The sequence below is a fragment of the Nicotiana tomentosiformis genome, chromosome 3, assembly GCF_000390325.3.
Source record: "Nicotiana tomentosiformis chromosome 3, ASM39032v3, whole genome shotgun sequence".
In the NCBI taxonomy this organism is placed as follows: domain Eukaryota; kingdom Viridiplantae; phylum Streptophyta; class Magnoliopsida; order Solanales; family Solanaceae; genus Nicotiana; species Nicotiana tomentosiformis.
The window spans coordinates 89,272,938-89,294,707 of NC_090814.1; the positions used below are offsets into that span (position 1 = coordinate 89,272,938).

Below are 21,770 nucleotides of genomic sequence, written 5' to 3' on the forward strand. Positions count from 1 at the left end.
ACTGTTGGATGCTAACAAATTACAGCATATTGTTGATGGAAAAGCCTTGGAATCAACAGAAAAATCTCAGTTTGATGGTCAAGGATCAGATGCTATCAAGTCCCAACATGTACCAATTTTTTCTGTTGTTGCAATAGTTCCAGTGACTGCAGAACTTGCTAGAGTTTCGAGGAAATTGAAGGTTGATACAACTCTTGTATTTGGTAGTGATTTTGCTGGGGTTACAGAGGGACCAGGTACAAAACAAATACATGAAGAATATGGGCAACAAACAAGTAATGAATAGGGGCAAACTAATGTCCTAATGATAACATATGGGAAGGAGAATAGAGCTAGGCAGGTACCTCATTCTTCAGCTAAAGCTGGTACATCTCCAGCAGAAAAACTTGACGCCTTCCAATCAGCTGTGCAAGCACCTAAGGTTACTAATGTTATTCCTACAGCAGTTGGGCAAAAACCTACTGTTATTGGGCAAATTAATAACAGACAAAACGTTCCAGTGCATAAAAATCTGGTTAATGGTTCAAAGAACATAACTCTTGCTAACTATTTTGGTGTTTTGGAAAATGAACCTATGTTGGTTGATACTGGGATGGGAGAGAAGCAGGTTGATCGAGATGCAATATCAAATACTAAGCATCCAAAGACCTCAGTCAGTGTAACAGAGCAACAAAAGTCCAAGTCTTCTTGTGCGCGAGCAGTCGGTGCAAGGGAATTGTGTCATGTTGGTGAGCAAAAGGAAGTGGCAAATTATGGAGTTGAGCAGCCTGCTATTGGAAATTTGAAACTTACTATTGCTACTGATGGTGCATTGAATACAACTACTGATAGAGCTGTTATTGATGTTGTTGAATCAATTTGTCAAGGACCTAAGGGTGATGGTACAATTCACAACTCAACTGAGAAAGATTGGACAATGGTGTCCAGCAAAAAAGGCACTCCAAATAAGAACAAGGTGCAGCAGGTTGAGCAGATTTCGAGAAATATTTCGAATCCTTTTAATGCTCTTGCCAACGTGAATGATTATGATGAGAAGATTGCTAACACGACAACCTTAAATGATGGTTCTTTTAACCAGAAAATAGTCCCAATTTCAAGCAGTAACAAGGGAGGCAAAACCATCGATAATTTGGCTAAGGTTTCCAGAGGTCGACAAAAGGCTATAAATAGCAGCGTGGCAGAAGTGTTAAAGGGAGAGCATGTACCTAGTTCCAGCACTCTTACGATTTATTTTTCTAGTCCACAAGTGGAGAAAATTATCAAAGAATCACATAATGAAATGATGTTGAATGCCAATCTTATGTTCAAGTAACCATTGTCACCTTGAACACATCGGCGTATGACATTCCCTCTCAATCGTGGGAGTCATTTGGTGAATATGGGGGTGAATCTGGGCAACCGATACTGTCCGCTAGCAATAACAAAGAAATTGTACAAGTTGTGGATGGTGTTGGGAAAAAGGTACAGCAGCTTCAACATGAGGCAGCCTCAAGAAACAGTACAATGCTACAGTTTTCCAGCCCTCGCGTTGAAAAAATTATCAAGGATACCCATCTGATGCCAAAAACTGAAAGTACTTCGACTGAAAAACTAAAGAGCAAGCTTAATTTGGATGCTCCAGATTTCATTCCTAGAAAGTCTCCTGGTGCTACATGCATTCACAATGCAGTAACCCCACCAAATGCTGGGCAGAAACATATTGAAACAAGCAAAGCAGGTGCTATCTGGATGAAAAATGCAGCAACAAAAAGGACTGGGCAGCAGTAGATTTTTGCAAACACTCTAGTTGATACTTTTGTGTCTGGTCAATATGCAACAACACCAGCAGTTGCTGGACAGCAGAAGCAAATTGCAAGCACGCTACAAGCAGTAATATCAACTCTAAATGCTGGAAAGCAACATTTACAACCATGTTTTGTAGTAACGACTACACAAGCTGGACAGCAGCAATTGGTTACAACCACTCCAGCTATTTCTGTGAATGAGGAAGTAAACGTTAGGCGACTCCCAATGAGAGTTGCCAAACAAAAACAGGCAGCCCCAACTACATCTACAAGGTCCAAACATTCAATAAAAAGTCATGAATTATGAAGACATTCTGAAGAGGTTTGATGAAGATGATCAAGAACTACAAATTGAAGAAGTTACAAGTTTGGGCAACAAGGGACAAGAATCAAATTCCTACTACATCTTATTTTATCATTTTATTAGTATAGTCATTTGTAATATCATCACGGAGTATGTTATAAATTCTGTGATGATCATAGAATATTTAGTGCTCTCTAACTCTTTTTTTTTACATGCTTGTTAGTAGGCGAGGATATTTATGCCTCAATAGGATTAGTAAGGTAAGGTTAAGCCCAGTATGTGGTTGCTCATGTCCTATGCCTTTGAAAAAATATCCAAATGGCTATGAGATTATATGCCCTCATGAGACTTTGCCGGCAGATCCATGATCCTCTACATAGGCTGCCATCATAAGGCAATGTGAGGAGCAGAGGAGTGATTATATAGTCAAGGCATACAAGCAATACTATTGGTGCTATTGTTCCCCTTATTTGTACTTTTCCTACGTATTGCGCTTTTTTTTTCTATTATTAATAAAATAACTATTGGGCACGCCTAGTAGTATAATTTGCCAAAAAATAATAATATGTGCAGCTACACTGTTAGTTCTCCGGCAACGGCGTCAAAATTTGATCACGTCCAACTCTAGTCCTAAAAAGGATAAGCGGTCATTGCAAATATAATCCGGTCTAAAAGTCCGGAGTCGAATTCCACAGAGAACTAAGGTTTAGCTACAACTGTTTAATATCACTAAGAAGACAAGTTAAGATTCTTGTATCTAATTAACTAACAAATTAAATTAGTAGATTAATAACTAGGGATACTAAGGGTTGGAGACAAGATTAAGAAGGTCTAGAGTTATGATTTTCCCAATTGTCGGAATCCTTCCCGCTACGTCTTCTATAATTTCGCCTAAGTATTCTCTACCGATCGTGAGTATTTTGGGTGTCGTAATTCTCTTCCGGGCAACTACCATAATTTACTAGACATATTCTTCTGAACTACGCTACCTGACACTAATTTACCGCTCACTAAGATCGCACCAAGATTTCGTTATTCTTAATCCCACCTTTAAACCCTTCATATTGATTCCTCACATACGTTAGGAGTGATGTTATTCAACAACTACCTAAATATGTACTATTTTCCAAGCAATACACATTAAATAGGCACAGTCAATTGGGGGCCCTTCAATCAACTAAAATAATCACGTAGTTGAACAATAAGAGAAAATTCAACGGCAAAATTATATTAAACGCAACAGAAAAATCATCCTTCAAAAGGTTCCATCAAACCCTATATGGAAAAGTTTAGCTACTCATAACCATACTAACAAGCATGATAATAATTGAAAGCATTAAAATACAGATTAAGGAAGAACGGAAGAGAAAACTCTTGTGATTCGTTGCATCCAAGTGTTCTCGTAGCCTTCTTGCCTCTCCAATAATGTCCCCCTTTTTGGTTGGATCTGCTCTAAAAAAATGTCCTCTCCCTCTCTTAGACATGTTTAGGGAGTATCTATAGGCTAGGGTTGAAGTCCTTGATTCCAAATCCAGGTTGGAGACTTTTAACCCACGACTTTTAATTTTCGGGCTATAGACCTCGCGAAAGCCAGGCTTATAGCGCGGTCAACCTGGCTATAGACCTCGCGAAGTCTGGTCTGTAGCACAGTCAAGCTGGCTATAGACCTTGCGAAGCCTGGTCTGTAGCACGGTTTGGGTACTTGGCATTTTTGTGCTCTTTTCTTGCACTTTCGTCCTCTTTTTGTACAACCTTCACTCGTCTGTGTCTTTCGATACTCCTACACATAAAACAATATGATTTAACTCAAAACATCACACAATTAACCACTAAACTAACAACATGTAATGTGAGTGATGTATTAAAAGTATAGCATTTTGGAATAACATCAATATAGCTCTTCGGATTTTACACGACAGTTTGCTGGGCTCGCTCTTCAAGATTTCCAAATCATGCTTCATATATATAGACAATAGTGCTAATTCTCACACGACATATGATCAAGGTAAGATATAATTGTCCTTTTTGCTTTTAAGTTATCAATCTGTTTCGCTTAGCGATGGTAGCATCATTCCTATTTCTTATATTGGTTGTTCAATAATTGTTTCTCCTAATCCAACCTTTTACCTAAACTCTATTTTATATGTTCCTGCCTTGCGTAAAAATCTTCTATTTGTTAAAAAATTCACCAAAGATAATAATTATTTTCTTGAGCTTCACTTTTGAATTTTTTTGTTAATGATTTGAAGATCAGGAGAACACTTCTCACATGCCCCAGTGGTAGTACTCTTTATCCAATGACGACTTCCTCATCACAGCTCACTCTTTCCTATTCCAGTGTCGCATCCACATCTCAATATGCACAAAAAGTAAAAAAAATATAATTCAAGTACTTAAATATTTACCATTACATAACCACTATTTTTTGAAGCTTGTATAAAAAAATATTTTTGCAGTCAGGATTTGCTCATTTCAACCCCGTAAGATTGCTTTCTAATGCTAAAGCCAACAACACCTCTCATAACGACTTCATGTAGTCACAACTAGACATGAATTATATAACATATCATCATGTATTTTTAAACTAGTTTTTGAAAAGAAAAAAAATCAAATTTCTACTTACTCATAACTCATTACACTTGCGATGTTGAGTAAGTTGAGCCAAAGTACGAATAGTTTAGCTTATAATGCAAATCGTTCACTCTAATATATTTCTACAATATTCAAAAGTGATCCATGAAGATCTATTAGGAAGGTAATCTACCACCTTCGAAAGTGATCCCTATAGATCCCTCTATACTATTAAAGATGCAAGAAGCCAAATATTGACGATTCTTTTACACCTTAATAATACATTTCACAATGAACAAAGTTGTAGTTTGCTTATTTTTCTAAGCTTTAAACTTTGAAATCAACTAAAATGCTGCTTATTAAATATTTTCTTATTTAAACTATGCAAGAAATCTTAGTAATTCAAATTATAAAATCAATTAAAATTTTATCTTATATAAGTCTTTTTACTTTTTTGATGTATCATAATAAAAATATTACCTTCTATAATAAGTTTTCAAATATCTAGTACTTTGAGATCCATTAAAACTTTATTTTAATAAATTATTCTTATTTAAATTATGTAAGAAATCATAATATTTAGACTTTAAACAACTATAATATTTTTTTGATAATTAAAGAGCTTTATGAAAATATGTACAGATTCAATTATAATTTCAAATACAAGATGAATCATTTTCTTATTGAACATGTAACAGAACTATAATCCTTCCATGTTGATGCTAGATATTTTAAACTTGATTAAGATTTTAAATAAACAAAAAATAAATAAATTATTTATCTTAATATTGAGAATAAATAATTAAGCATTTGAATTAATTAATTAATGAAAGAACTCACTTCGATCTTTTTCCAATTTCATCATAGAAGTAAAATATTTTTGAAGTTGAAAATCTCATAAGATACATAAATTTGTTTTCATAAACAAAGTACCGACGTAAAAGAAATCAGAAGATAGACTAAAATCAATTATAATATAGTATTAAGAGTCAAAGTGGTTAAAATCAAACTTAAAGAGAAAAATAGAAAATAAAATATATTCTAAGCAAACGACATATATATATATATATATATATATATATATATATATATTAAGTTATTTGATGTAAAATATCAACCCAACATTAATTATTTTTGGACTTCACATTGTCATTTTTTATTTTTTAGAAGCTATAGGGTGGACCTATTCGATTCTTTAAAAAAACCAAAATATTTGATTTTTTAAGTTATATTATTAATAAGTTTTTAAAGAACCGTGATTATGGATGGCAAACTGGTAGGTCGGTTTGGATATGGGATGGGTCAAAAACGGGTAATAAAAAAATGGATAAATTATCTGACCCGACCCGACCCATATTTAATACGGATAAAAACGGGTTAACCGGCGGATCCATATTATCCATGACTTCTTTAATATGATCACTTTTGGGAGAATTCCTAGTCTCCCAAACTCGAAAAACCCTCAATTTGAAGCTTTACAAATATAAAAGGTAAACTCATTAGTTATCCATTGGTCATCCATTTTCTAAATGGATAATATGGTTCTTTATCCATATTTGACCCAGTTTTAAATAGTTCATTATTCAACCCATTTTTTAGTGGATAATATGGGTGGTTAACTATTTTCTTTTAACCATTTTGCCACCCCTAACCACGATAAAAGTATTCTTGTCCTAATTGATAAATAAAATATCTTACTTACCCAAAAAAGTATTTATTTTCAGTACTATATTACATAATTAAGTTTTTTTTTTATATTTCATAGAAGATCTCAAAAAGTCACAAGAAGTGAGTAGTATAATGGGACTGTAGCAACTAAATTTCGTTCATGAAAAATACTAATCAAGGCAAGAAATATAGCGACAAATATTATATTTGATTTCAAGTGACAAGGTTACAATTTCTAGAATATTTCAAATCTAAAGAGATGTAGTCCTCTGATTCTTCTCCTCACGAATGATGGTTCAAGAGCTTGAGAATTTGATCTTGAACTTGACGGATTTCAGATTTATGGTGCGTCATGAACAATTTGTAGGCCTTCACGAACCAGGATTTAGTTTTGGGTTATCACGAACGGAAGATTTGAAGCCGCTCGCCTATGATTTGAGTTCGCCTTTGGGATTTGACCACAGACGAAGATTGCATATGTGGAGGAAGGCCTTGATGCTATTCTTCAGAGCTTCTTTAGCCTTTCCCTATGCTTACATTATTGATGTTCTAGCCTTCTCCTGTAACCCCTTTATATAGGTGTGGGGTGGAGTAGCTTCCAAAAAAACCTCGGTGGGCTATTGGGCTTGAGGTTCATGGGCTGACCCATTTGATAGAAGATCAACTAATGGGCTAGCCCAATAGTATATTGGACCTTTTATTTTTTCGTTCCTATACACTATTTGAAACTTTATTACGAAAAATGTCCAAGTTTTTGTATTTATTCGATCTAAATACGTTTTAGCTATAAAATATATAAATTTGTTTACACTAGACTCCTTTCTACGATAGTCTTCCTTATTTAGACGCGGAATTTTGGGATCGCTTATATTTCAATTAGAGATTTTACTTATGCAATTATTGCACCATAATCAAGGCAACATATTTGTAAAATCCTTCTATTACGCATCTTTTCACTAGTTATCATCGCACCATAATCAAGGCAACATATCTGTAGTATCCTTCTATTCTCTGATTTTTTCTGGTTTCCTCTGGTTTTTCATAAACAAAGGTTTTGAAGAAAACAATTGCAAATAATTAGCTACAATTGAATTGAATTTCGCGACATAATGTCAAAATTAGCGATTATGATTCAGCTCAATAGTCGGTGGGATAGTGTTGGGAGATACAAATATTTTGATGTTGATGGAATTGTAGTCAATGACGATTCAGTTTATAGTCAATTGAATTCCGCAATTGCAGAGCATCTAATGATCGATACCTCTGCAAAAATTATCGAAATCAAATACACTGTCAATGAACGTTGTCCTCCAATGAAAATTCAGAACGATATGGGAGTTTGAGTGTATATGGAGACGAAAAAGGAAAACAAAATTTTAGGAATATGTCTGTCGTGTATAACAGTGCGTGATTTCGATTTTGAATGCAGTATGTCGAATGCGAGCACAATTGAAAGTTTGCTCTATTTTTCCAATGCTAATGTTTTTTCAATTTCAAGTATTCTACAATTTTACTACAATTTATCTACAGTAATACTGCATAACAAATGTAGTTCAACTATTATGTCTCTACAAGCATTCTGTCAAATACTGAACACATGAATATACAGAGGTCGGAATTACTATACTTTTAATTGAGTGCAGGTACTTCTGATTATCGTAATACTAACATGGTACAATTGTCAAGCAATTGTAACACAATTGGAGAAGTATCAGGAACAGTGAAGTTGATTGATATGCAAACATCTCCGGCAATTATAGAATATGAAAGTATCATCATAACAGAACATACGCCAAATGTAATTGAAGTAGGCCAAGTTTACCAAGACAAGCAAACAATTGTTAGTGCAATGAAGCACTATTCTGTCATGAATAAATTTTAATTTAGGGTGAAAAGGTCTAGTACAAGAAGGTAGGAATATTTTATTTGTCAAATTCATATTGTGTATAAGTTATAGTTTTTCTGTATATAAATTGTTTAAGATAAGTTGTTGTGCATAAACAACCTCGTATTTTGTAGCTACAATTTGCATAACAGTTTTTGAATTATTTTTATTCTGTAGCTACTACCTCGTATGTGTTGGGGATAATTGTACGTGGCACTTCAAGTCCATCATCATAAATAAATCAGCATTGTTCAAGGTTCGAAAATTCAACAGCTTGCACATATGCTCTTTGATGGACAACACATATATACAATGCAAACATACTGCCATGGTAGTTGACAGCATGATGATGCCAAAATATGCGGATCCTAAGACAATAAACACACCAAAAGACATACAAACTGACATATTGTCGGATCATGGTATGAACTTAACATACATGCAAGCTTGGAGAGCAAAGGAAAAGGCTTTGGAATTTTTGAGAGGTCATCCTGCTGATTCCTACAGTCGTTTGCCGAGTTATTTGTATGTTTTGGAGAAGACTTATCCGGGGTCGGTAGTGAAATTTCAGAAGACTGAAGATGACTGTTTCCTGTATGCATTTGTTGTACTTAGTACGTCCATCAAGGGTTGGGAGCATTGTAGGACAATTGTAGTAGTTGATGGCACCTTCTTGAAGTCGGCATATATGGGAATCATGCTAACAACTAGCACCATGGATGCAACATGTAATGTAGATTAATTGTAAAAGTGTTGTTATAAAGTTATTTTTGAGACTGTATTTTTTATATTTTCAAGTTTTATTACAGAAAATAAATTTCTTTTTGCCACATGTATGATAGGTAGCATATTACCACTAGCATACGTCGTTGTTGATTCAGAAAATGACGCATCATAGAGGTAGTTTTTTGAGCAATTCAAACATGCATATGGTGAAAAACCAAATATGTGTGTTGTTTCGGACCGGAATGGGAGTATCTTAAAGGCAACATCTATTGTTTATACCGGCATGCCACATTATGCTTGCATGTGGCATATTTGAACAAATGTAAGGTCAAAGCTCAAGAAGGGTCATCTAAAGTTAAGCGAATTGTACTTTGCCACGGCACAATCATACACGCTTGATGAATTTAATAAAAGAATGTCAAAGATTGAAGAGATCGACACACGTGTTAAAGCATACCTATACAATATTGGATATCATAGATGTTCTCGGGTACATGCTACGGTGAACAGAACGTGGACGATGACATCAAACATTGCAGAGTCATTGAATGCGGTAACCAAAGATACAAGGGAGCTGCCCATAGTAGAACTATTAGAGTACATAAGGACTCCTCTTGAACGTTGGACTAATGAAAAGTTAGTGAATGCAAAGGGTACGTTCACATACTTTGGGAAAAAATACAACAAAGAGTTGGAGGACAACAGGACATTATCGCAGAAGATGAGAGTAAGCTATAGCCAATAACATTAGACCATTGATTTCATCAAACTAAATATATACTGTTAATTGTAGAAATATTGTTGTATAATTGTAGTTATTTTATTTTGTATCTGTTGCTGATAACTTGTTGTGTGTTTGTAATGAAATTGTAGGTGAGGGCTTCAACAAATTACATCCATATTGTGGTAGATGGTGTGAAGCGCTTCATTGTTTGCCTTCAAAACAAGAGATGTAGTTGTGGATAATTCCAGCTTGATGAACTTCCTTGTGCACATGCTTTGGCGGCTTTGAGGCACAGGAACGAGTCTTATGAAAGCTATTGTTCTCCTTATTACACGAGGGAGAGCCTTCTGTATACTTATGAAATACCAGTAGACCCGATGCCTGACGAAAGTAAATGGAATGCTCTACAACATATAGCTGAAGAAGTTGTAAAGCCACCTACTGGGGAAAGGCAGCCAAGGAGACCTAAAAAACAAAGATACAAACCATATGAAGAAGTAAATGCAAAGAAGTACAAGGTTTCATGTGGCAACTGCAGACTAGAAGGACATAACAAAAGATCTTGTAGGAATGCTCCCAAAAGGAAATAAAAATTGATACAATTTAAAGTTTTTTTTTTTTACTGAGTATTGTTAATGATAATCTGTCCTTTAAGACATATGAAGTTGTATTTGTTCTGTTCTGGAGAATTATTGTTGTGGTGTTATTGTGTTGCTAATTTGAATAAAGATTGTCTTCTATAATGAATGTTTGCTAAACATATTTCAACTCATAATGCAATTGGTTTGTAGTTGTTTTGTTCAAATACTGGATTTATTTATTACTTTTCAGCCTTTCTTAACAACACTGCTAAAATTAAATAGATTATGTATTTTTGTATAGTAGTTGTAGACATAATTGTAGTTATGTTGTAAAGAAATTATATAGTACCAATATCGAGATCAAGTACTAATAACTTTCAACCAAAAAAAGCCACAGATGTTTTCTATTCTATGTAGTAGAATTCTTGACAAAATAATAAAATAAAAAGTAAAACAACTGTAGCACAAATCTGCTACAAATAAATTGAAGCTGACTCCTTCTTAATAAATAATTTATCTACAACTTTACTATAATCCAGCTACAGCTAAACACTTTAAGTATATTTTTTCTACTGAAAAGGGCAACTAATTCTTCTTTTTCCGGACTTGTGTTCTCTTATTCACAGCTAGTGCACCTTTTCTTCTTGTTAATTTGTCAGTCACCTCACTTTCACTAATTGAACCAAGCTCTTGTTTTTTCCTAGAATAATCCCAAAGGAGCACTCCATAGCGTCTACGGTGTTGATCAATATCAGAAAGGTCTTCCTTTGAAATCAATAGCTCTCTAATGCTGACATATTCTGCAAATACCGCCATGTATACACCACAGTCATTTGCAAAAAATAATAGGGAAAAAGATTTAGCATTCAATGTAAAATATAATTGGTTAAATAGATAGAAGGAAAAGCAGCATATACAGTGATCCTTCTTTTTGTTGGGGTATCTCACCGACCAACCACTGAATGTCAAGAGAGTTAGTAACACGTTTTTCAATGTATGCCTTTGTGTTCTTGTAGTTGATGTCTGGACGCTTGCCATAGAAGCCGGTGCATGACAAGTAGAGGGGAGTCATAATAGCAAACTTGTCGACAACATATTCAACAAGTTTGTGATTTCGTGAAAACATTATAGAATCATAAATATATAGAACCCTATCGGTAATGTCAAATACAACCAACAACCAATAAAAAAATTTCACAATGTTTATGGGCATAATCACAAAATCAACTTTGTCCCATGCAACATTTGCAAGTAATCGGTACCCCAATATGTATTCTGATACGGCGTCTTGGGGTTTGGCGACAACAAGCTTCTTATCGGCAGGAGCATTAATGTACCTCTCATAAATTTGTTCAATTCTAATCTTGAACATAAAGTCAGCGGTTGTAAACCGTGTTTTGTTTTTAGGACCATACTTTCTACCTCAAATAGTATAAAATAACATCAATGTGCTGCAAAAAATAGATTTCATTATTTCTCAATGCTTTATACAATTTAACTATATTTTTCAAATAAAAAATCTATAGATTTCTAAAATAACAGAATACTACAGCTAATCATTTAAATTCTGCCAGGGTATGTGTGTACCGTGTTGTTGAGTACTTGCCCGGGATGTAACAAAGTATAAAACCAATTCCTTTTTATCAACTTTCTCCACTCCAAGATCAAACCACGGCTTGAGTTGGCTATCTTTAAAAGTATAAGGCGCCTTCCTCCTATTTAAAGACATAACAAGTACAATTATAATGTAGTTTCAGTTTGAAATCTATAAATTGTATGCGCTCAATAATATGAAAAAATTGTATAATCTAACCTCTTTGAAACTGTGTCGGTACCTAAATATAACCACTTATTGAATTTTTCCAACAAATCAGGATCAACATCGTCGCCAATAACCTCAGTAAATGGATGCTTGATGTTGAAAATTGGAGGAGGTCCAACAGAAATGCTTCCCCCATAACTGAAATAAGGGAGAAAGGGGGGATCTTGCATGCTTTCCAGGAACCCTTGTTCTTCCCTGATGCACAAGGATTGTTTCATCTTTACCTCGCCGAACTTAACAATCTGTAAGAAGTTCTCTGGTAGCTCAAAAGCATCAAGTGTTACTGCCTTATTTCTAAACCTGGAGTCATTGTACGAATCACCTATATTGATGTAGTCGGATGGTTCACCTACAAAATTTAAAACAAAAGAACAACATTGTATGTTGGTTGTATTTGTTCTTTTGGGAAAACTGAAACTTATATGAAAGCTGTTATTTTTTTCCTACAATTATATTGTAACATATAATACCACTAAAATCTTCATTGCAATCGTCTCATTATTGTATAACTGTTGCTTGTTGAATGAGAGATTGCAAAGGCATAGTCTCCTTCTCCTCTTTTAAATGTTCTCCTTGTATGCCAACTTCTGCATCCTGTTTTGGAGAGTCCACATGCATAGTTTCCTTCTCTGTTACAATAAATGTGTACAACTTAATAAAATTATAAATCATTTGTAATAAACAGAAACAATATTGTAGATAAATTATAGTTAATTTGTTGAAATATTGTCATGTAGCTCAGATGTAATATGTATTTTGAAATATGTAGATAAAATGTACTAAATCATACCTGCAGTTTCTTCCTCCAATGCCCCTTGAAATTGGGAAGATAAGTCAATACCTACAGGAACATTCTCCTCATTTTGAATGTCAGACATGTGTCATGTATCTAACACAATAATTGAAAATATAATGTAGATTATTTGTTGGTAATTTAGGTTATATGTAGATATAATGTAGATATTATGTAAATATAATGTAGATTATTTGTCATCAAATTGTGTTAAAATACTTGTTTTACTGTTATTTCCCAACACTGGTTTAGCATTACTGCACGGATTCTGTTTGTTCTTTTCTTTGTAATGCTCATCATTTTTCGTAGAACTACCAGTAAACTGCATTGGAAATTTGTTAGGATATGTACTTTATGAATGCTAATATAAACATAAACATGGTAAAAATTGTTGTCCAAAATGAATATATTTCGAATGAAATCTTAGAATCAATGTTCGTACCCTGTTGACTTTTTATTGCATGTAACACAGACTTGATGGAATCATTGAGTAGCCGAATGCTACCTAGTTTTTAAAAACCCTAAAGAATAAAAAATGGCTTATAATGTATCTGACAATTAGAGGCTTACACATACACACACACACACACACACACACACACATATATATATATATATATATATATATATATATATATATATATATATATATATACAAGAAAGACTAAAAATCAAGAATTAGGTATACCTCTTTCTTGAACAATCAGATGTAACGACCTGGCCGGTCGTTTTGAGAATTTAAGTCCCGTTTGGCGGAATAAGGCTCAGAGCAGCTTCGTATTATGTGTATTAAATTGCGTGCGTGGTTGAATTCAGTTACCGGATGATTCAGAGTAATTTGGGATACTTAGTCCCTAAAATGGAAGCTTAAGTCTTAGGATTTTGACCGTAGTTGGAACTGTATGAAGACGACTCCGGAATGGAGTTCTGGAGGTTCCGTTAGCTTTGTTGGGTGATTTGGACTTAGGAGCGTGTCCAGACGGTGAATTTGAGGCTTGTAGCTGATTTAGGCTTGAAATGGCGAAAGTCGAATTTTTAGAGATTTTGACCGGAGGTGGACTTTTTGATATCAGGGTAGGATTCCGATTCCGAAAGTTAGAGTAGGTCCGTAAGATTGAATATGACTTGTGTGCAAAATTTGGGATCATTCGGATGTGGTATGGTAGGTTTCGGCATTAGTTGTAAAAATTAGAAGTTTCAAGTTCATCAAGTTAAAATCGGAGGGTGAATTGTGTTTTTAGCATTGTTTGGTGTGATTCGAGGGCTCGACTAAGTTCGTATGGTGTTTTAGGACTGGTTGGTATGTTTTGTTGAGGTCCCGGGGGCTTCAGGTGTGTTTGGGTGCTTAGTGGAGGAAATATTGGACTTATGCAATTGTTAAAGCTTTGCTGGTTTCTGGTGTTTCGCACTTACGGTAGGGAGACCGCAAGTGCGGGATCGCACGTGCGGAGTGAAGGGCGTAGGTGCGCTTTTGATCAAGAAGGTCTATGAGCGCAGGTGCGAGAAGGGAGCCGCATCTGCGCATCCGGAGATGCGGAATGATGGTCGCAGGAGCGGTATGGGCGGGGGTCGCAGATACGGACAAGAATCTGCAGGCGCGCACTCGCAGGTGCGGGCTTGTGCTCGCAGAAGCAGACATGAGGACTTAAGTCATTTCCGCAACTGCGATGGAATTTTTGTAGGTGCGGCATCGTAGGTGCGACTGGAAGTCCGCAGGTGCGAGACCACTGGGCAGAAAAGGGGAAATTTCGAGGGTTTGATCTCATTTCACTTTGGAGCTTTGAGAGCTCGGTTTTGGGAGCTTCCTTGTGGGTTTTTCAAGTAAATCGATTGGGTAAGTGTTCTTCACCTAGAATTTATTATATTCCATGATTTTATCTTCATTTTTATCATTTAATTTATATTTTGAGTTGAGAAAAATGGTGGTTTTTGAAGAAATTTTTCAAAATGAAAAATCATGATTTGAGGGACGAATTGGTATCGGAATTTGATAATTTTAGCATGGTTGAACTCGTATCGGAATGGGTGTTCGGATTTTATGAAATTTGTCGGGTTCCGAGGTGCGGGCCTTGTGGTCGATTTTTGGGTCGATTTTTAGATTTTGATAAACATTGAGGTTTTATGATCCGGAATAGTTTCTTATGAGTTTTATTTGTGCTTTGAAGTTATTTTGGTTAGATTTGAGCAGTCTGGAGGCCATTTCACCTGAGAAGTTCATTTTTGAGTATCGGTCTGTCTTCTTTGAGGTAAGTATCTTGCCTAACTTTGTATGGGGGAACTACCCCTCAGGATTTGAGTTTCTATGCTAATTGTAGTCCAGGTACGCGAGGTGACGAGTACATTCTCGGACTTATTTGTGGAAAGTTGGCCTTTTAGGGTTCTTAGGTTCTTGTATTTACCGAATATGTAGTTGTTTTACGTTTCTTAATTATTGGTTTCACCTCTACCTATTTTAATTAGAGTTAATTGCTTCATGATCCACTCTTGTTGTTTATTTGATTCATCTGTGCCTTAACTGAAATTGTTATCTCTTCTATTGCCAGTTATTTTTCCCCTAACTGCTTATCTTTATTTAAAGTTATAATTATATCTTCTGTAATTGTTCATCCTTAATTGAGACTATGATTATCTTTCTTCTGCTTATCCTTAATTGAATTTGGTGTGTCTCTTTCGTAATTGCCCGACCTTAGAAGAAGTTTAGATATCCTATATATTAGCCGACTTGTCCTTATTTGGAATCATTCGACTTGTGTTAGTTCCCTTGTTGTTGAACTGTACATTGCGGGCCGTTGTTACATACTATTTTCTTCCTTGTTGAGTTGTTCTTATTATGACTAGCATTCTCTACTGTGACTACTCCTTATGAATTAGTTCCTCCGTTTCTTTGAGTTCTGGAATTTCTGAGTTGACTTATTTGTCATACCCTTGCATTATTGTCATTATTGATGTTGTACTTGTTGTTGTGACGCACGAGGTTTCTGTCATGCAGTTGTTGTTATTGTGATCCACGAGGTTTCTGTCGTGCGAGTGTTATTGGGTTGCACGAGTTTTCTGTCGGGCTATTGTTACTATTAATATTTGCACATGCGGCGTGACAAGGCGGGATATATATATATATATATATATATATATATATATATATATATATATATATATATATATATATATATATATATATATATATATGGGTAGACAAGGGGGAACATTATTATGCACGTGTGGAGAGACAAGGCGGGTACTTACTATATTATTGCACACGTGGCGAGACAAGGTGAGCTATGTCAGGGATTGATTTGTGATGACTTGTGATAGCCTGGGGGCATTCTTGTTGTTGATGTTTGTGTAGTGGTACGCTTACCTGTGTGAGTTTTATCTTGTGGAAAGTTGTGAGAAAATATTCTACGTGCTGTCCATTTCCTTTCATATACTTACTAGCTGGCATGAACCATGTTAGGACACTTGCACAAGCATACACGTAGTTGAGAACTCTTATCGGTTAAGAGATTTTATTGATATTGCTGAGTATAGATGCACATTCTTGTTACTTGCCTTCTATGTGAGGATGGTTCTATTTGGCACATGAGTCGTTAGTGCGGTTATGAAGTGTAATGAGGGCACGGGATGCCCAGTGTTAGGGTTCAGGTATTGGGACCTGTGAGTTGTGAATAGTATGAGGTTCGGTACCTCGTGGAGTTTATTGACAAAACCTGGTGTGAAAGTGGTTGTTTTCATCTAGCTGATACCTGCCTTTCTTTTAATTGTGTTCATCGGATTTAGGCTGTGTTTTCGTTCTTTCTCCTATGTCATTACTATGGTATTCCACTGGTAGTTGTTGTTTTCCTTTCTTACTGAAGTTACCGTATTATTTGCCATTTCGCGTAGTCCTTATGTAGATATCATACTCTGTTGTCTCTATACTTATACTTGTTCAGGTTATTTAGTCCAGTAGGTGTCTTGACTGTTCCTCGTCACTACTCACTGAGTTTAGTCTTGATACTTGCTGGGTACTGCCGTGTTGTACTCATACTACACTTCTGCACATTTTTGTGCAGATCCAGGTAATTTCGAACTCAGTTGATCATTAGCTAGCTGTGCAGATTGTTGTTGTGGAGACTCAAGGTAAACCTGTTGCTGCGTTCGCAGGCTTCGGAGTCACCTTCTGATTTGTATTCACACTGTTTACTTTATTTCAAACAGTTGTATTTAGAAAGTTGTAGCAAACTCTGCAGAGCTTATGACTTGTACTACCAAATTCGGGAAATTGTAAATTTTATAGAGATTTCTATTTCAAAAATTGTTAGATGTTATTTAATTATCGTTGTTTATTCAGTAAATGTTAGGCTTACTTAGTCCCTAAGACTAGGTTCCATCACGATACCCAACGAAGGGAAAATTAGGTCGTGACATTCAAGGTCTGAACCGACCTATGTATTAAAATAGAAAGAGTTAAAGAAATAATTTGCATAACATAAATTAAAGAAACCAACTAGGATTATCTTAAGACGTTACCTTATCAACGTATTTTCTTATTTTTTTTAATTGTTTCACAATATCTTTGTTGTCATCTATTCCCATTGCCTGCTTATGTCCAGATAGAGATGGAGCATATGTCGGATGCTCGGCCTTTGTTTCAGCTTCTTCAAGGATGTATTCAACTTTGTCTGGAAAAGTCATTCTAGAAAGCTCTTCTGGGACTTCAAGCATGTTGGTGAACTGAGTGAAAAAAAAAGTGAGGGACCTAGTCATCATATCATTTACGGCATTCGAAAGAAGACTATGAGATTTACAACACGAACAAAACTCGAAGCTCTACCCTTTTTGATATAGTCACGACAATTTTTTTTGAATCAAGCATTGAAATCGAGATGATTGTTCGTGCATCATACTTTAATTTTTTGTTTTTTGTAGCCTTGGCAGAGACGAACATGGAAAGTTCTTTGTGACAGATCACGTGAAGAATTACATGATCAAAACTATCTATTTTTTGCAGGCAAATAGGCACATGGAACTGCTTGTCCATTGAGTCTTGGCATGTATGACTTCTTGCAACTTAGCGAAGAAGTTCATGGAGCGTCCTTCTCACGGTTTTGACGGAATAATCTGTGGAGCATTACATCTTTCAAGATTTGGTGGGGAAGATTATGTCACAATGTTTACCATCTGTATTAGAGCGTCATGTCATTGACACCGATACTTGCTGTTGAGCTAAAGCTCCATGTCATTCGACACCGATCAACAAAACCAAAAGCTTCGTGCCATTGGCACCGGGGGCTCCATTTTTTTTTCTTTTGCAGATTTTCAAGAGAGTATTAGCGGTCTTGATATCCATAAGAATATTCACCAGAGGTCCACATGAATGATGCCAGACCATTCGTCTCTTTATTGCGGCTTGGCAACAGATTCTCGTGGTGTATCCCTACTTTTGCGGCTGGAGAAGGAAACATTTATGAGCGACTCCTTTTCACCTTTGGAGAGAAAGCATGTGGCGTATCTCCTCTTCTTTTGGCTTGGCAAGACACTTGGAGCGCTACTTCCTTTGCGAGCAAGTACATGAAGCAACCATCTTTCAACCTTTGGCGTGGAACCACCTCTTCTTTCAACTTGTCGAAGAAGTGCATGGTGTGTCCTAAACTTCAAGCTTTGAAGTAGAACAACCTCTTCTTGCAATTTGGAGAAGAATTGCATAGAACTTCCTTCTCACGACTTGGTGAAAAGATATATGTAGTGCTCCATATTTCGAGCTACGGAGGAGAGCATCTCGTCCTTCAACCTTTATCGAATGAAGCACATGAAGCATTTTTTCATGTGGATGGATGAAAGAAAATATGGCGCATTATCCTTTAAGCTTTGACGTGGAGTAACTACTTCTTTTAATTTACCAAAGAAGCGCATGTCGCATACAAAGAGCTAACATCCTCTTTTGGCTATTATGAAAAGGAATTGACTCTTTTTTTCCGCTTAAATGACTGAACTTATAATGAAATCTACGTTGCCTACGTAACCCAGCAAAGAGGATCAAGTCATTACGTAGTTCAAAAGAAGTGTAAGTTCTTTTTTTGTATGCAACTTATACTCGTGCGGACAAGGAGTATAACAACTTGAAAATTTTGCTCAAATTTGAAGAGCTTTACATCTTGAAAACTTGCTCAAATTTGAAGAGCTTGTAAATGGAAGTCTTTGCTCGAATTTGAAGAGCTATGCAACTTGAAGACTTTGTTCAAATTTGAAGAGCTTTGCGACTTGAAGTCTTAGTATTTGAGTAGCTTTGTAACTTGAAGTCTTTGCTCAAATTTGAAGAGCTTGACATCTAGAAGACTTTTCTCGAATTTGAAGAGCTTTTCAATTTGAAGATTTTTCTCAAACTTGAAGAGCTTTGTGACTTAAAGACTTTGCTCGAATTTTGAAGATCTTTGCAAGTTGAAGATCTGGCTCAAATTTGGGGAGCTTTACAACTTGAAGATTTGGCTCGAATTTAAGAAATTTTGTGACATACAGTTTAGGCTCGTGTATCAATGAGCATTGCAACATGTAGTTTAGGCTCATGTGTGGAGGAGCATTGCGACTTGCAGTTTAGACTCATGCGTCAAGGAGCATAGTAACATGCATTGTCTCTTCAATTTCAGTTTTAGATGAATACTTGCCCCTATTCTCGGCATCGTCTACTTCTTTTTTATCGTGAGTCTCAAAGACAGACAACCTTTGATCTCCATGTGTATCCATCCTCAATTCCATATCATGTGCATGGGTGGCTAACTCTTCAGAAGTTTTAGGCTTTATTCTTTGCAAGATGCAACGAAGGCCCCAGTGCATACCTTGGATGCACATTTTGATGCCAGAAGTTTCGCCAAGGCGGTCTTTGCAGCTGAGGGTTAAACTCATCCAACGATTGATGAATTCAATAACTGGATCCTCCTTCCGTTGGTGGGCATTTGTAAGTTCAATCATACTCACAATGCGCCTTGTGATATAGAAGCGATTGAGAAATTTTTGCTCGAGTTACTCCCAACAATCAACGGAACCAGGTTCAAGATATGTGTACCAATCGAAAGCATTTCCTTTGAGAGATCAAACAAACTGTTTGACAAGGTGATCCTTATAAGTTCCAGCATCATTGCACGTCTCGACGAATTGTGCAACATATTGCTTGGGATTTCTTTTACCATCGAATTGTTGAAGCTTAGGGGGGTCATATCCGCTTGGTATCTTCAAGTTAACAATACTTTGTGTGTACGACTTTGAGTATGTAAGGAAAGATTTAGGCGAAGGCTTAATTTTATCTTTGATGGCCCCTATGATGAAGTCCTTCAATTGCTCAACATGAATCTGTCTATCACAAGAGACTTGGAGCTCTTTGGTCATTGTTGCTAGCTTTGCAGAAGACTCTCCTTTCTCTTGAATTTCTGGAAGCTTCATAGGTGCTTGACTTGATTCTTCCTCCGTCATACTCTCCACCTTATTCATCAACTTGGAAAGTTTTATCATCTTGATGTTTCATGTACTTTATCAAACCTTCAACTGCTTTTGTCAAATTTGCAAGTTGTTCTTCTATGGTAGAAGCTTCAATCATCATCGTTTGCATGACCGACACAGAGGACGAAGAATGGTATGGATCATCATCTGGATAGAGAGCATATTGTGGAGTGACACGATGAGAGATTGGAGAAAATTCATTGCTCAAGACGTCATCATTTTTCTATATGAATGGATTGTGGGACCAATAGTATTCTTTTGAAAGGATGAATCGCGCCAAAGTTCGTTCGACCACCTCAACGATGTTGTTCCCTTCTTTTAGTACGTACGAAGAGGATCTTACTTCTTTTGGAGAAGATGAACCAAAAACATGAGTTGTGGATGGCACTTTAAGCATTTGTTGTCTTATCATCTCGATTTTGCTTCTTTTGATTTGGCCAACAATCTCCATTGCAACTTCCAATTCACTTTTAGAGTCAGATCCATGGTTGATTTTTATTGAGGTCATCTTGGTGTTCTTGAACTTCGAAGAGAAGAGATGAGAGGTAGAGATCATCCCACTAGGTATACCAAAATTTGTAGCAACTAAATTTTGTTCCTGAAAAATAATAATCAAGACAAGAAGTACAACGACAAATATTATATTCGATTTTAAGTGATAGAGTTACAATCTCTAGAATATCTCAAATCTAAAGAGATGTAGTCCTCTTATTCTTATCCTCATGAATGATGGTTCAAGAGCTTGATAGATTGATCTTGAACTTGACGAATTTCAGATTTATGGTGTGTCACGAACAATTTGAAGGTCGTCACGAATCAGGATTTAGTTTTGGATTATCACGAACGGAAGATTTGAAGCCGCCCGCCCATGATTTGAGTTTGTCTTTAGGATTTGACCACACACGAAGATTGCATATGTGGAGGAAGACCTTGATGCTATTCTTTAGAGCTTCTTTAGCCTTTCGTTCTACTTACTTGATTGATGTTCTAGCCTTCTCTTGTGACCCCTTTATATAGGTATGGGGGTGGAATAGCCTCCAAGAAAATCCTGATGGGCTATTGGGCTTGAGGCTCATGGGCCGACCTATTTGATAGAATACCAACTAATGGGCTAGCCCAATAGTATATTGGACCTTTATTTAAATCAATTTAATTAGATTTAAAAAATTGATCCGATCATACTGGCCCATAATATTATTTTGACTAGTATATATTTAATTTATGATAAAATTCAAATTTCTTATGGATTTAAATTTAGTAAAATTTTAATTATCTGCAGGCCATTATTTCTTCATTATTGAGTTAGTCAATGAGATCAATAGTTATTATCTTTTAGAAATTTATATTTTTTAATTTTTATTTTATAACTCAAAATATGTTATTTATTAATTGATTTTTATTGTTCACGTGCATATTAAAGGCTAGTCTCATAATAAAAACAA

General features: G+C 35.8%; 1 protein-coding gene across 1 annotated transcript; it reads left to right on the plus strand.

Annotated features, from left to right (window-relative positions):
* The first annotated feature begins 9,353 nt into the window (after positions 1–9,353).
* Positions 9,354–10,252, plus strand: LOC104111274 (uncharacterized). Its single transcript, XM_009620942.1, has 3 exons — positions 9,354–9,665; positions 9,812–9,868; positions 9,911–10,252. The coding sequence occupies exons 1-3, from the start codon at positions 9,354–9,356 to the stop codon at positions 10,250–10,252; spliced, it is 711 nt and encodes a 236-aa protein (XP_009619237.1).
* The last annotated feature ends 11,518 nt before the right edge of the window (positions 10,253–21,770 follow it).

Coding starts and splice junctions, on each gene's coding strand:
- LOC104111274 (XM_009620942.1), top strand. CDS start 9,354: ATGTCAAAGATTGAAGAGATCGACACACGTGTTAAAGCATACCTATAC. Junction 9,666..9,811: donor CATTATCGCAGAAGATGAGA/GTAAGCTATAGC, acceptor ATGAAATTGTAG/GTGAGGGCTTCAACAAATTA. Junction 9,869..9,910: donor ATGGTGTGAAGCGCTTCATT/GTTTGCCTTCAA, acceptor GGATAATTCCAG/CTTGATGAACTTCCTTGTGC.